The 16,209-nt window shown below is 38.8% G+C and overlaps 1 protein-coding gene across 2 annotated transcripts in view; it reads left to right on the forward strand.

The window, feature by feature from the left end:
* Nucleotides 1-16,209, forward strand: part of LOC124167369 (phosphatidylinositol 3-kinase catalytic subunit type 3) — a 54,635-nt gene that overhangs the window by 31,507 nt on the left and 6,919 nt on the right. For both annotated transcript variants that reach the window (XM_046545384.1, XM_046545385.1), the window contains 3 exons: nt 1,218-1,493; nt 2,831-2,927; nt 15,398-15,526. In XM_046545384.1, the coding sequence (XP_046401340.1) occupies nt 1,218-1,493; nt 2,831-2,927; nt 15,398-15,526 (502 nt within the window). The remainder of the gene's footprint in view (nt 1-1,217; nt 1,494-2,830; nt 2,928-15,397; nt 15,527-16,209) is intronic.

The following is a 16,209-nucleotide window of genomic DNA, read 5'->3' on the forward strand; positions in this document are numbered from 1 at the left end:
AAATGCTATCAATTTGCTGTTATAATGGAGAGTAGCAAAAAACATCTGATGCCATCTCTTCCCTTATTAATATTATGTCTATTGGAAGTGATAGAAACCAAAAATGCATATACTTAATGTGAAGTAAGTAAAATAGAGAAACAATATTTATGTTGCTGTTTAACGGGCTCAAGTTGTACAAAGTAAAAAAAATACGTTCTCAGGCTAAATTATGAATAAGTTACCAAGTCATGAGCATGAAAAGCTTTTGGGATTGCTCAGTAAATTATTAGCTTTTTTTTAGGAATAGGCTTTAAAAATTAGAAGGGGGCTTAATATTTTATGATATAATATATATTGACTAATATTATTCTGATGAAATTCAGGGAGATCCTCCTTAGCTAAATGTAAATAATCCTCATAAAGTTGTTGCTATTCCTTATGCAGAGCTCACTGTGACGAAATATATAGCAGGTAAAATGGAAAGCACCATAACTTCGCAATTTTTATGCATTTTTAGCGTAGAATAATCTCCTGCTGGGAACCTCAACTTTGACGTATACATATATATATCACCCGATCAATTTTATTAGCACTTTTTGACATCATGGATTGTTGAATATCAGTGAAAGTAAGGTTATGTGCATTATAATACCAGCTGGGATGTAGTGTTACAATTTTACTGTCTTGATGTCCTCATATCTTACCAACTACTTACAGCTACAAATTTTTTTGTCGAAGATACTTCAAGGTAAATTTTGATGTTGATGGATTAAGTTCAAAACTCAACTGCATAGGTAGAAAATATTTGTATCTAGTGTGTACTCCACTTTGGTGGCAATTGAATCACTTGTTTCCTAGTCCAAGTTCACAAAGTCAAAGCTTTGCTCTAGCATCCAAAAATAAGTAGTGATACTTTAGTGTAACCACTGCAATAAAAGTAATGAAATACATTCTTAACAAAAAATCAGTATAATACACTCCAGATTTTAAGTAGGAAATTTGAAAGGTTTTACTTTTTCTTTGCCCTTTGTCATTATTTTTCAGTTATTCATACAAAGTGAGCCAATGGTGTGGAGTTAGCCATATTATCTTCTAATGGGCTTCATGCAGCAAAATGAAAAATGTCTAAAGAATTATTCAAATTGTCTTTAAATGATAACTTAGAAAAAAATGTGGTTACAAGACATTTATCCTTAGACTAAAATCCGTCTCTAATCCTCATTTCATGCAAATAGAGATGGTGGGGGAAATGTGAAGAAGTCCTCAAGCTTTCAGCCGTCTGATGACATCATGTTTGACAGAAAAAACATGGATGAAGATGCAAGGGTTGGATTGGATGAAAATGTGATGCAGCACCTAGGGGAGGACTTTAATGATAATTCTAGTGCTGCATTTTGCCGTCCTGATCCAGAAATTAAGAAAACTGAGTGGATTGATCAGCCTTGTGATCTTGCAACATTTTTGATCCGCCGTGCCTGTCAGAATTCAACGCTGGCTAATTACTTTTACTGGTAAGCTATATTACTGTTTCTTGGAACTCATAAAATAAGTACAAAAGTACCAATATCATTGCTTTAGATTAAGCTAGAAAAAAGATATCTTCTGTAATGTTTTATTTGAAATGGCAAATGTATATGCTATTATGGGAAAATCACAGACAATTTGCCCTCGCCATATCCGATTTTCGATTTTTATTGAGGAATATTCAGAAGCACATTCAGTACATGTGATCAACATTATGGCAATAATTGTTATTGGTGAAAAATTTCAGAGAAATAATTTTGAAGAGTTATTCAAGGATTATTGAATGTATGTATACATGTGTGTAAACTTATGTACGATTTTATGACTGAGAAATAGCATGTATATATGAGGTATGTTTGGAAAGTAAGTTCCGTTTTGAAATTAAAAAAAAAGAACAAGTATAGATATTTCAAAGAAATGTACAGTACAAACTCTGCCACTCTTACTCTATTTTTCTACGTAGATCCTGTGATTTTCCAGGTATTTTTCATAGCATGGCACAAATGTTTGTAATTCCCCTTTTTTGAATATTGCCACCAGTGTAGTCATCCATGAGGTAACATGTTCTCCTAGCTCTTCGTCGCAGTTTTACCGCTGACCGCCAAGAAAAGACTTCAGATGAAGAAATAAGTGAATTTCGCTTGGAGCAAGGTCGGGGTCATTCGGAGGATGATCAAAAACATCGACAAACAGTGACGAAGAGCTAAAAAAACATGTTACCTCATCGATGACTACCCTGGCGGCAACATTCTGCGAAGAGGGTGAACAAAACTTGTGTCATGCTATGACAAATACCTGGAAAATCACGGAGTCTATGTCGAAAATAGTGTATGAGTAGTGGAGGTGTGTACAATAAAATTCTTTGAAGTATCTGTACTTGCTCTTTTCAAATTTCAAAATGGAACTTACTTCCTGAATGTGTCTCGTATATGGTTCAGATAGACTGCATTCAAGTTCAGTTAACATAGTCAGCAGTAATACCACCATGTTACTTAATGTGCACAAACAAGATTACATTCTTAGTATTTGGGCAGTATTTTAACAGTATGAATAAACAACCATGTCAAAGTGCCCAGCTTAAAAGACAAGAAAGATAGAATTGTACGGAAACCTTAGTCAAAACTTCTAGAAAAATTTGTATACCTAAGATCTTTCATTAGCAAATTGATCAGGAGGAGATGATCAGTTTGGGTCCTCTTCTAATTATAGATGAATGCTATTGTTAAATCAGTAATGACCAAGTTTTTTCAAAATTATTGAAAAATAAATATAATTTTCTTGTTGGTATTATGTAACACTAATCATACATCTTTTAAAATTCCAGGTATCTTTTAATTGAATGTGAGGATCAAGATCCAGCAATAAAGCAAGATACCCGTGTGAAAGACATGTATATTACAGTTATGAAACGATTTTCTCAGGTAATAATTTCATTTTTCCAGTATGATTTGATACTTGTATGTAATATAAGTTTCAGAGAAGGTTGATATGATGCTTTTTAGTGGCATAAATGCATAAAAGATCCATGTGACTATATAACTTCCTTTTACTTGAGAAATACTTATTTTACTTTGCACAATTAAAGTTTGTCAACATCATCTGTAATGCTAAGTTCATCGAATCTATACTCGTCAACTCACCTACAACTTTTTGCCCTGATAATTGAATGGAAAAAAACATTAATGCCTGAACATAGCTTCTGTACCTCATGAGGAAGATTTTTCAGACTAAGCATTAGCTAAGGTTTTTGACTTTTTGATGCGATACTTTCATTTCAATTAGGTTTATGAAATGGTGCTCAATTCGAAAGCTAAATAGATAGGGCTGAGATGTTGGTTACCTCTGGTAAAAAGATAAAATAACTTGTTGCAGTTCTGTCAGTGTTTGTAGATATGAAACCAGCCTCAAATTAAATGACATTTTCCATGCCAAATGTGTTAAGAGTGGAGGTAGAAAATTTTATTTGTTTAATGTAAGGTTATTTCTCTCTTTGGAGTTATTTATTTAAATAGAGAGTTATGATAATATTTGTAAATAGTGCCATCATTAGTAGCAATGCTGATGAACTCAAAATTACTGATGAAGATGCTTACATCCCAGACAGCACACATGCTACAGTATACATTAAATATACGTATACGTAGTGTATAACATGCGTATACAGTAGAAGACTCGCACGCTCCGCGCGCTCGTTAAGGGGCTCCGCCCCTTAAAACCCCGGTTCCGGCTTCGCCGTCTACATTTGTGGTCGTTCGAAGACTTTTGAAGCTCGAATAATCTCAACACGGCTAGGGGCCGGCTTCGCCGGCCAGGGGGTAGGGAGGTGCCCCACTCATTCCTCGGAACGGCTTCGCCGTTCCTCGCTGAAGGGCGGCTTTGCCGCCTGGGGGTTTAGTGTGCCAGAGGGCGAGGGCATTTCGGAACTGTTTCACCGTTATTCGTTTAAGGGGCGGCTTCGCCGCCCAGAGGTGGGGGGAGTCCACAGCGGTTGCGCCGCTTGAACATCGGGGCGGCTACGCCGCCCGGGGGTTGCTGAAGCTCCCCCTCGCCTACGCCAGTTCCTCGTTGTGGGGCGGCTTCGCCGCCTTGGGGTTGAGGAGCCCCCCCGCGGCTGCTCCGCCTAGTCCTTATAATTGGTCTTCCCCACCGAGAGGGGTGCCCAGGGGGATTCGGGGATTTTAATGTGTTATGCATGCGGTCACCAAAAGTCCACAGTGATCATGTAGCGATGATTGTAAAAGGTAGTGCAATGCGGATTAATAGTGGCGACAAGTACCCATAAAAGAAGACTTAATGGCAAGTTTTTCATTTTTTTTTTCGGGGGGTTCCTACGGAATACCGGCGGTTTTATACTTGTGTTAAACCAGTGGTCACTAATAGTTCTCATAAATTCCGTGCCGATAAGTCCTAGGGGACCGGAAGAGTGGTCTTACGATTCTTTTCCCTGGAGAGGCTATTTTTTAGAAATTTTTTGGGAGGTTTCACGGGGTTATCGGGGGTTTTAATAAGTGGTAGGGGCACCGGTTAAATTGTGTCGAAAACTATTCGGAAAGGCGAGTTTAAATTTGTTTTATTTTTTTTTCGGCGATGTTCCAGGAGGTAATCGGGGGTGTTCTGGTATTTTTTCCCGTATGGTTTACGGTGGCTCGCCCTCACCAAATATTCTGGATCTAGAGCTCAGAGGGGACGGGTAGTGCGGCGTAATGTTTGCGAGAAGTTCCCAAATAGGAGACTAAATGACACATTTTACATTTGGGGGGGATTTCACGGGGATACCGGGGGTTTAAATGTGTGTACTCCTGGCGGTCACCATCCATTCACATAAATTTCGGGGGGATGAGTCGTTGGGGGCGGTGGAATAGTCACGAAAAGTACCGAAAAAGTAGACTTATTTGAAAATTTTATTTTTTTGGGGGGGGGTGTATGTGGGTTTACCGGGGGTTTATAGGTTTTTACTGCCAGCGGTCATCAATCGTCCACATCAATTCCGTAGCGATGAGTGGTAAGGATTGGAAAAGCGGCGGAATTGTGACGAAAGGTACCCGACAAGGCTACTTATATGCTAATTTTAATTTTTTAGGGGGTTTCGGGGGGTTAAAAGATGACGGTACTATATGGTCACATTCATTTACTGTCCTGTCTAAAAGAATTGTGCCCTATGACATCCATATTTCGAAAGTAATACAATAAAAAGCAAACCAGTCCCTGAAAAATGTTAGCAGTGCCCGCTATTTTTATTTTTTCGCGGTTAAATCCATTAAATAATTATTAAAATGTTTATGTTTTCTGAAAGACAATGCATAGTTGTATGTAACTACAAAGTTTGAAAGAAATCGGTTGAGTTAAAATTGACAAAACCTTGTGTTAATCTTTTGAAAATCGTAATTTTCGGTGATTTTCGGAATATTTTAATTTTATTCTCAGAAACCAAGGACGATGAAAGAAAAACGTTACCTACATTTCGTAGACTATGTTATGAGCATATATAATAATCATTTTCAATATCCTACACCTGTAATTACGACTAGGGGAGCGGATGTTATGAAATATTTTTCGAAAAACCAATTTTTGGACGCCATTTTGGCAGCTAATTTCTTAAAAAGAAACTTATAACATATCATAATTACGTTACTACATTTACCAGCTTTCAAAAAATGTATTAACGATCCGTGTGGCACATACGGTTCGCGCGCAGTAAAATAAAAACCGGAAGACGGTCCCCGGAAAAAGCGCGATTTCGGCCATTTTGTCGTCCTAGCGACGACACGTGGCGGAAACTTCCGGTTTTCGGATTTTTCCTCCGAATCATTTCCGGTTCCCCGCACGCGTGCCAAATTTCAGCTCTCCAGCACTTCTAGAAGTGGTCGGGAATTTGTATCCATCAGTGAGTCAGTCACCACAAGGGCTGTATATAGATAGGACTCGCACGCTCCGCGCGCTCGTTAAGGGGCTCCGCCCCTTAAAACCCCGGTTCCGGCTTCGCCGTCTACATTTGTGGTCGTTCGAAGACTTTTGAAGTTCGAATAATCTCAACACGGCTAGGGGCCGGCTTCGCCGGCCAGGGGGTAGGGAGGTGCCCCACTCATTCCTCGGAACGGCTTCGCCGTTCCTCGCTGAAGGGCGGCTTCGCCGCCTGGGGGTTTAGTGTGCCAGAGGGCGAGGGCATTTCGGAACTGTTTCACCGTCATTCGTTTAAGGGGCGGCTTCGCCGCCCAGAGGTGAGGGGAGTCCACAGCGGTTGCGCCGCTTGAACATCGGGGCGGCTACGCCGCCCGGGGGTTGCTGAAGCTCCCCCTCGCCTACGCCAGTTCCTCGTTGTGGGGCGGCTTCGCCGCCTTGGGGTTGAGGAGCCCCCCGCGGCTGCTCCGCCTAGTCCTTATAAATGGTCTTCCCCACCGAGAGGGGTGCCCAGGGGGATTCGGGGATTTTAGTGTGTTATGCATGCGGTCACCAAAAGTCCACAGTGATCATGTAGCGATGATTGTAAAAGGTAGTGCAATGCGGATTAATAGTGGCGACAAGTACCCATAAAAGAAGACTTAATGGCAAGTTTTTCATTTTTATTTCGGGGGGTTCCTACGGAATAACGGGGGTTTTATACTTGTGTTAACCAGTGGTCACTAAAAGTTCTCATAAATTCCGTGCCGATAAGTCCTAGGGGACCGGAAGAGTGGTCTTACGATTCTTTTCCCTGGAGAGGCTATTTATTAGAAATTTTTTGGGAGGTTTCACGGGGTTATCGGGGGTTTTAATAAGTGGTAGGGGCATCGGTTAAATTGTGTCGAAAACTATTCGGAAAGGCGAGTTTAAATTTGTTTAATTTTTTTTTCGGCGATGTTCCAGGAGGTAATCGGGGGTGTTCTGGTATTTTTTCCCGTATGGTTTACGGTGGCTCGCCCTCACCAAATATTCCGGATCTAGAGCTCAGAGGGGACGGGTAGTGCGGCGTAATGTTTGCGAGAAGTTCCCAAATAGGAGACTAAATGACACATTTTACATTAGGGGGGATTTCACGGGGATACCGGGGGTTTAAATGTGTGTACTCCTGGCGGTCACCATCCATTCACATAAATGTCGGGGGGATGAGTCGTTGGGGGCGGTGGAATAGTCACGAAAAGGACCTAAAAAGTAGACTTATTTGAAAATTTTATTTTTTTGGGGGGGGGGGTTTACCGGGGGTTTATAGGTTTTTACTGCCAGCGGTCATCAATCGTCCACATCTATAGGGTGGTTTCCTATTATTTTTTTATTGCCTAAATCGAAAGATTATTACTCCTGGAGTACGTATTTCACGCTTTTAGATTTTTAAATGACAATATCTATTTTTAGCGATTAAATGAAAAGTGAAAATTTTCAAGCGCGCGAAAACGTGACGCGTATGTAGGAATGATGGGAAATCTCTCCGTACGTCGTATTTCTGGTTCCCCCTCCGCCCGGTGAGGTGACCTTGAGGCGAGGCTTAGCGCTGATACGTCGCAGGCTGCCAGCAGGTAGCCTAGTACCCTGCTGGCTGGTAGCGCTTGGCTTAAATAAGGATTATTAATACCGTAATAAACGAGGAAAACTTTCCGACCTTAGCCAGTTTTAATAAGTGATTATTAAGACATGTTTCCCTGAGCTCTGCGCCTCATGCATGCATTGGTAACCTCAGACGATGTATAACTCCTATCTTCTCCTATAGAAACTAGGTCCCTGTGACGTCACGTGGAGTGGCATCGCATGGGCGCCAATCTGGCCCTTTTCAAATGAGGATAAAAATGGACCATTGCCATTCGTCTAAACCGGCATTTATAAAACGAAATAATTTGTATATTATGAATACACTAATGGTGGGTAACGAATCGCAATTATTGCCTTTTGTTTTCTTTGATGAAGGAAACTACCCTATTCCGTAGCGATGAGTGGTAAGGATTGGAAAAGCGGCGGAATTGTGACGAAAGGTACCCGACAAGGCTACTTATATGCTAATTTTAATTTTTTAGGGGGTTTCGGGGGGTTAAAAGATGACGGTACTATATGGTCACATTCATTTACTGTCATGTCTAAAAGAATTGTGCCCTATGACATCCATATTTCGAAAGTAATACAATAAAAAGCAAACCAGTCCCTGACAAATGTTAGCAGTGCCCGCCATTTTTATTTTTTCGCGGTTAAATCCATTAAATAATTATTAAACTGTTTATGTTTTCTGAAAGACAATGCATAGCTGTATGTAACTACAAAGTTTAAAAGAAATCGGTTGAGTTAAAATTGACAAAACCTTGTGTTAATCTTTTGAAAATCGTAATTTTCGGTGATTTTCGGAATATTTTAATTTTATTCTCAGTAACCAAGGACGATGAAAGAAAAACGTTACCTACATTTCGTAGACTATGTTATGAGCATATATAATAATCATTTTCAATATCCTACACCTGTAATTACGACTAGGGGAGCGGAAGTTATGAAATATTTTTCGAAAAACCAATTTTTGGACGCCATTTTGGCAGCAAATTTCTTAAAAAGAAACTTATAACATAGCATAATTACGTTACTACATTTACCAGCTTTCAAAAAATGCATTAACGATCCGTGTGGCACGCACGGTTCGCGCGCAGTAAAATAAAAACCGGAAGACGGTCCCCGGAAAAAGCGCGATTTCGGCCATTTTGTCGTCCTAGCGACGACACGTGGCGGAAACTTCCGGTTTTCGGATTTTTCCTCCGGATCATTTCGGAATCCCCGCACGCCTGCCAAATTTCAGCTCTCCAGCACTTCTAGAAGTGGCCGGGAATTTGTATCCATGAGTGAGTCAGTCACCACGCCGGCTGTATATAGATAGGATACACGTATACTGTATACGTATAAAAACCTTCTACCCACCATCTACCAAATGTATCTAACGCAGCAAATGTCCTCCTACCACGCATATACAGTATACGTATACAGTATACAAGACATATATATATACAGTATACAAGACGTATATATGTATGAAAGCAGAAAAATTCCTGCAGAATTCCAGGTTTTCTAGGGAAATTTTACTAAATTCCAGGTCAATCTTACGAGATAAAAGCTATGTATACGAATTTTACAACACTACATTTACTTAATACTTTTAATTAATTCTATAATTATGTATTATCCTAGTTAAAATTCCTACATTTTTAAAAGAAATTATTCGCTTATTTTACGAATGCAACACTTGGAATATCAACAAATTTGCCAAAATTGAAAAAGTTATCTAATCAGTGTTTGCACTCATAAAGTGCAATTTAAAATTCAATCAATGCATTTTGAAGCATGCATGTAAGTATATAAAATAGGCCTGAAAATTGGCCTTGTACTGACAAATTTCATGTGAAACGAGTTTGAAATAAAAGATTTTAATTTCCAAGCAGGAGCAAAAATTCATTGATATTTTGAGTGACCAAAAATCATGCATATTTCCAGATTCCCAATCACTGAACACCCTGATTTTTCTTGATTGAGCAAAATCCTGAATGCATTTGTTGACATGCACTGCTGTATTAAAACTGAAATTAAAGTAGCAAAACAAAAACTAAATCTCTGTTCTGGTGCCAGTGTGTATTTAGTGCAAGCGTGGAAGTACTAGTACATCCATTTTGTCATTTAGTGTGAGTGACATCTCCAGCATTTCAGAGTGTTTACGTACATTTGAGAACATCCTGTCTAAGCAGCAGAGAGCATTCATAGACATAATGTGACATGCTAGTGTGTTTTGCATTGTTCTGTGGGAACACTTACCAGTTTGTTTGAGACTTCTTGCTGACAATAAATTGAATAGAGAAAAAAATCTGTGAGATTCAGGTCTTACAGGGTCTACAGAGGAAATGGAAAACACATGTGTGCTGTTAAAACAAAATAATTATATTTAACTAAATATTACACATATTTTTACTAATATACCACACAATCTCAGAAATACATAAGAGATTGAATTCATTAGACACAATAAAGGGGCAAAGCCCGGACGGTAAACCACATTTTGTGCTTAATTATCGTCAAGAGGTTTTAGCGGATCCTCTCATAGTATTATTTAATCAGTCTATTCATCCAATGTAAAAAAAAATTTTATCGTATGAGTAAATTCACTAAGCATAGTAAGTTAAAAGTCACTTTAAGAAGTAGTAAGAATTTAGATGTCAAATATAACAAGACAAACATTTTCTGAATATTTCGATGAGTGTTGATAAATAACAAATACCGTTAGAAATGCCTTTATTCAATGTAAACGAAAATAAAGACCAATAGGATCAATATCAATGTTTTTGCCTGATTATCCTTCCTTAAGGTCACAAGAATCCATGAAGAACACGCTCACTTTTCCTCGTATTTCTTCATCATTGGCAATTTGGAAAATTCTTCCTTACTACACCTGTAAATAATATTACATAAACTTTATTAGAATCTATAAGTGATACATCTAATTTGTCTAGTTAAAGTAAGTCACTTTGTTAAAAAGTAATCTCTATTCATGGGATTTTCCCTTAAGCTATATAAATACCAACATTCAACAAAGGATATTTCGAAAAAATTCCCCGTCAGTTCTATATGTAAAAAACGATAAGTTATTCACCTTGAATAATCGAAGCACTAAATTGATTTGAGAATTTAATTCTTAATAATTTAAAACCAATTTGTCTAAACCTAATGAGTGAAATACCCTCTGATCTCCAACAAATATGATTACATTTTAAAGGAAGCAACACTAATGGCACAACAGCCAATTAAAAAAATGTAAATAACTTTAAATGACTTAATAAAAAGTAAAGTCGAGAAATGTTTGCTCACATTCCTCCCACACTACGGTGATTAAATGCGTCAAGCACATAAATAAATTAAAGTTTACGCAAATGCAAAGTTTTTCAATCAATAGAAGATGGATCCCTCAGTCTCAGAATGTGTGAGAAGGTTGAAAATATTAAGAATTTGCGTCATTTAAAATAAAAAATGTGGCAATGGCAACACTTCTACTTACCCAGATTCTGATGAAGGAAGCGAAAGTAGCACTTGAGCAGTTGATAAACTTTCATTGGACAAGTTTCGCAAACAGCAAACACAACACTACAACAAACACAAGTTAAGTTATAACGGTAATTGATTGCCTAGGTGCAGGTGAAACAAGTAAATGAAGAACTTAAGAGGCTGATAAACTTCGGCAGGATCAATTTCGCAAACGACGAACACAACACAGTGAACGAAACATCATTCGCGCGGTCTTTGATTGTGAAAGCGGTTATGGACGCATTTATGTTTGCATATGTTTGTATCTAATCGACTACTGGTGGAATCGACTATCGACGGAATCCACTATCGATAGGTCGAAATCACGGGCGGGAGTCCAAATCTTGGCATTCAAAAAAATTAAGTTTCGCGTTATGACTTGAGGAATAAATTCTACTGAAAAATATCTTTTTTGTTTCATCGCCTCAGTAGATAAAAAAGCACGATTGAAATCACATTTCGAAGAGCATTTTTCTTTATGAAAAGAGGGACTTTTCATGGTAGGATCATGGAAGAAATGGCAGGATTTTTTACATCTTAAGGCAGTTCATTGATTTTTTAAATTAATCTGCATTTCTTAATAACCCAGGTGGACGGCGTTCTGAACAGAAATGATAAAACACTCTCCAGCACCGTTATCAGCCTCCTTCATTTTTGCCAGGGCTGCCTGAAGCCAACCAGGGAAAATAAATTCACTGATGAATCAGTTTAAAGATATTAAATGAGACGACGTCTTTATCCAATGAAACCAGAAGGAGAATAAGAAGAGAGTAGCGGCTCGAGCCGATACCTTTACAAAGAATGAAGATACATGTACAAACGTAATTATTTGCTTTGCCAACCTCGCTGCCGTGAATGACACCTGCCCTTTGCGAACAGGTCCCACTCCATGTTTTCAGGGAAGAGTTAATTGGCAAGGTTTTCCAACTAAATTCCAACAGTGTTTTTCACGTGACACCATCACGTGGACTACCATTCGTCTGGCTCCTACCCTTCCACATATTTGGTGTGAGTGGCCCTTCCTGAGGTAATTTAGATTTTTCTTGTCAGTGTAGCTCTTGGGGTCATTGGAGCACGCAAGTAACGGAAAGGTTTTAGCCCATTGGAAAGGACGCTGTGTATACTGAAGGCTACATATGGAAATAGTATACGGACAGAGTAACCTTTAAAGGGCACTAATTGTTTACTAATGGCTACACAGTAGCGGATACAGAAAAAAAACTCTAGAGGGGGGCGCAAAAGATATCTTGACCAACCTTTACTTTTATCCTAAAAAATAATCAAGTGACATGCAAAGTTTAAGAAAGTGTTATTTGAACTAATTATAGGCACATGAAATACAAAGCCATCTTATGACATAAAAAAGTTAAAATTGTAGTCCTGCAATGTTTGGTTGTGTGGGCGGCCAGGAAAGGGTTGGGGGGCGCGCCTCCCATATGCATCCGCCACTGAGATTACATATGGAAACAGTATATGAAAGGTATACATATACCTCTCAGATACTGTTTCCATATGTAGCACATACGTATACAGTATATGAAAGGTATACAGATACCTTTCGTATACTGTATACTAGGCCGGCCCTTATTTTTCAGAATTGAGAAAAGTTATGTTTTCCTAGTCTCAAAATGATCCAAATGAGGTTCATATTCGCGTGTTAAAATTTGGTTACTTTAAAATAACGGCAACCCGTGCCCCAAGGGCCCTAACTACTGAGGACCCTCAATTGTGATATTTTGGTCCGAAAAAGTGCTAATTCTATGTAAAACGTAAAAGTAAAGCCCTTCTGGGCCAATTTTCTGTCTGTTTTGACCTATCTCTAAGCGTTTACGAGATATCGTCCGTCGTAATGCAATCCACCCCCCAGGGCGCTACCCCGCACCGCGGCGCCGCTGAGGTACGGCCCGCACCACTTACTAGAGACTTCCCCTCCACCCCCTCCCCTCCCTCGACACAGACTTTGCTCCTGATGGCAAGATTTGCATGCTAGTGGTACAGAATTGAAAAGGTTGTTCCTCTTGTGTCATGATTAATGTTTTTAGAGCCTACAATGTCAATCTTAACCCTTCAATGCCGTCCTATGTACTGTGCACCGACCCCTTAAACCTTAGTTTGTTGCCACCATACGACCGCGCACCATTACCGCATGCTTTGTTCAAAACTGCTCTTTATGCACAAAATGTTATAAGTATTTGATACAATTGTGTTTGTGAATTGTAAAGGAATGAAGGAAATGAGCAGGGCTTCCAGGGCCATAACAGTTGATAGAAATATTCAAGAAAGAAGAAACGAGGCAGTCATTTAACATTTGCAGATCCATATGGAGAGATAGTTAGTTCTTATGTATAGTGCGCAAAGGATAGCAAGTGCTATTTTTTTAGGATTTAAGGAGAAAAGAGGTGAAAAAACTACTTTATCACGAACACATGTGACGTTCATTTTAAGAATAGGCCAACAAGAAAAAGTATGAAATCGAGACTAAATTCACACATTGAACTGGTTGGGAAAGAAAGTGAAGAAATACTTGGCTCAAAGTTACTTACAGTGAGAGCAGTACTGTGTGTTTTTTCTATAACCTAATGGGTTTGAAATGTATCGGACTTAGTGCGAGAAAAACAGTAAGAAATGCGTTTCATCCATGGAACCAAACGAGAATTCCTGTTATTACGGAAAATAAGGCGACTGAAAAGTTAGAAACATTACACAACGAATGGATTAAGGTGCGACGACATAAAGAGAGAATGGGAACTACCGTGGATATTAAGAGAAGAGAATCTTTCGTAACAAAACTTGATGATTTGTTTGACATTGCAAGGGGTGGTGCCATTGAATTTTTAACGCGCGCAGTAAATCTCTCGGATAAATGTGCGTGGGATGAAGAAGTAAAATTCTTATGCAATCGAATAGGAGCACGAAATGCAGTTACTGGTGGAATAGATTTCAATATGCCCAAGAAGAAAGAAAAAGTTGTGGTTCTCCGCTCCTTGTGCTGCATCTGCTCCCAACAGTGACTTTCAGATCCTAAAATTACGAAAGTCTTAACCTGGATATAGCGAAAGGAGTACAAAAGAGGTTTTCAAACCACTTGTGGTACCTGAATGAGGAGTTGATAGGCCAGTCATTCTTTGAAGGATCCTTTTCTGGCTGTGAAAAGGAAAACGTGATACGCCATATGAGGACACGTGAGGGAAAATATGATCCACCAAAGATGGCATTCTATAAACGTAAAGACCTGAGAACGGTATCTATATCAAATGTTGACACTAGTAATTCGAGAAAGCTATTTAATGTATTGGAAATATGAACTGCATTCTTTGATGTTCCCACGCAAGAATGGTATAAACATCCTGAGTACAAGAACGATTTGCAAATTATTCGGGGTCTTCAAGCGGTACATGATTGTGCAGAGAGAGGGGTGAAACTAATTCAAGATTTTAAGTCAGTCGTGTAGAAGGTAGAGAGCTTTCAAAATTAATTACTAACAATAAGTGTGAATTTTCATCGTAGCACAAACCCTAACGTGCGCAAATACACTTTAAATGCCAAATATGGGGTACATGAAAGGGTCAGTGAAAGATTAGAAATACGAAAATGTATTTTGTTTTGGTTAATATGTATGGACAAGTGACAATACAAGTAAATTAATCACTTTGATTGAAAATATTGTCATGGCAATTAAATTCTTTTTAACGTAAGCACATTTCTTCAAAGACTACATCTTGCCATCAGGAGCGAAGTCTGTGTCGAGGGAGGGGAGGGGGTGGAGGGGAAGTCTCTAGTAAGTGGTGCGGGCCGTACCTCAGCGGCGCCGCGGTGCGGGGTAGCGCCCTGGGGGGTGGATTGCATTACGACGGACGATATCTCGTAAACGCTTAGAGATAGGTCAAAACAGACAGAAAATTGGTCCAGAAGGGCTTTACTTTTACGTTTTACATAGAATTAGCACTTTTTCGGACCAAAATATCACAATTGAGGGTCCTCAGTAGTTAGAGCCCTTGGGGCACGGGTTGCCGTTATTTTAAAGTAACCAAATTTTAACACGCGAATATGAACCTCATTTGGATCATTTTGAGACTAGGAAAACATAACTTTTCTTAATTCTGAAAAATAAGGGCTGGCCTACTGTATACGTATACGCTTCAGGATACTGTTTATGTATACTTAGAATCTAAAACATGTATACAGATTCTCAAGGAAACAGTATACACCTGGTATACTTACGGTATATGTATACCGTTACCAGTGTGCTGTCTGGGATACTTTGCACTCTTCACATGCTTGCTGTAAAAACTCTTGTGGATAATTTATGTCGTTTCAATATTTTTTGCTGCCTAGTAAGTATACAGTATGATATTTTATCTAATTTATGCACCTTGTGTTACAGACTCTTAGCAAGGGAAATCTTGAATGGCAGAGGAGAAGAGCTTTCCTCACTAGGCAGCAAAATTTCATTGATAAGTTGGTGAAACTTATGAAAACCATTGCGAGGGAGAGTGGAAATAGAAAAAAGAAGGTATTTATACGTAGAATGGTAATTTGGTTCCTTATTAATCATCACAATGAATTTAAGTGTACTTAATCTTGAAAGTATTATTAAAATCTGCAAAGATGTATGCATGTTTTTGTGTCATTTAGTTTATTTTGTTGTTATTGTAGAGAATTAAGGTGTGTACTGGTGCCAACTATGTACATTGTTTTCTGATCATCTGTTGTCCCACTAGTCTACCGCATGCAAATGCGGTGCAACTCTGAGTTTACTCCACCCATTACTCACACTCTTGCACTCCACTTTCGTCTAATTGTCTGAATGCTTCTCCGCCATTTTATTAAAGAAAAAGAATTTAAAAACTCTGTAATCTCATGATCCATAATGCCAGGGAAGACTAAATATTCGGTGAGTGATTGATCAATGCATCTTGATATATTTTTTGTGCTTGAGATGGGTAACATCATGGATTTATACAGACTGTATTAGTGATTGACAACCATATCAAAGAATTACATATATAAAAACAGAATTAATGTTCTTGTAATGAGATGATTTAGTGAACACAATGTCCAGGATTTTCATATAACTAGGGTGTAGTGAAATGGAGAAGGCTTGAAATTGGTTGCATGTCATAGACAAGTTTTCAATACCAAGGCAACGCTCGAACTATTCATAGCGCACACTAAGTACATCTTATATTCTAACTT

This window comes from Ischnura elegans, chromosome 10 (genome assembly GCF_921293095.1).
Source record: "Ischnura elegans chromosome 10, ioIscEleg1.1, whole genome shotgun sequence".
In the NCBI taxonomy this organism is placed as follows: domain Eukaryota; kingdom Metazoa; phylum Arthropoda; class Insecta; order Odonata; family Coenagrionidae; genus Ischnura; species Ischnura elegans.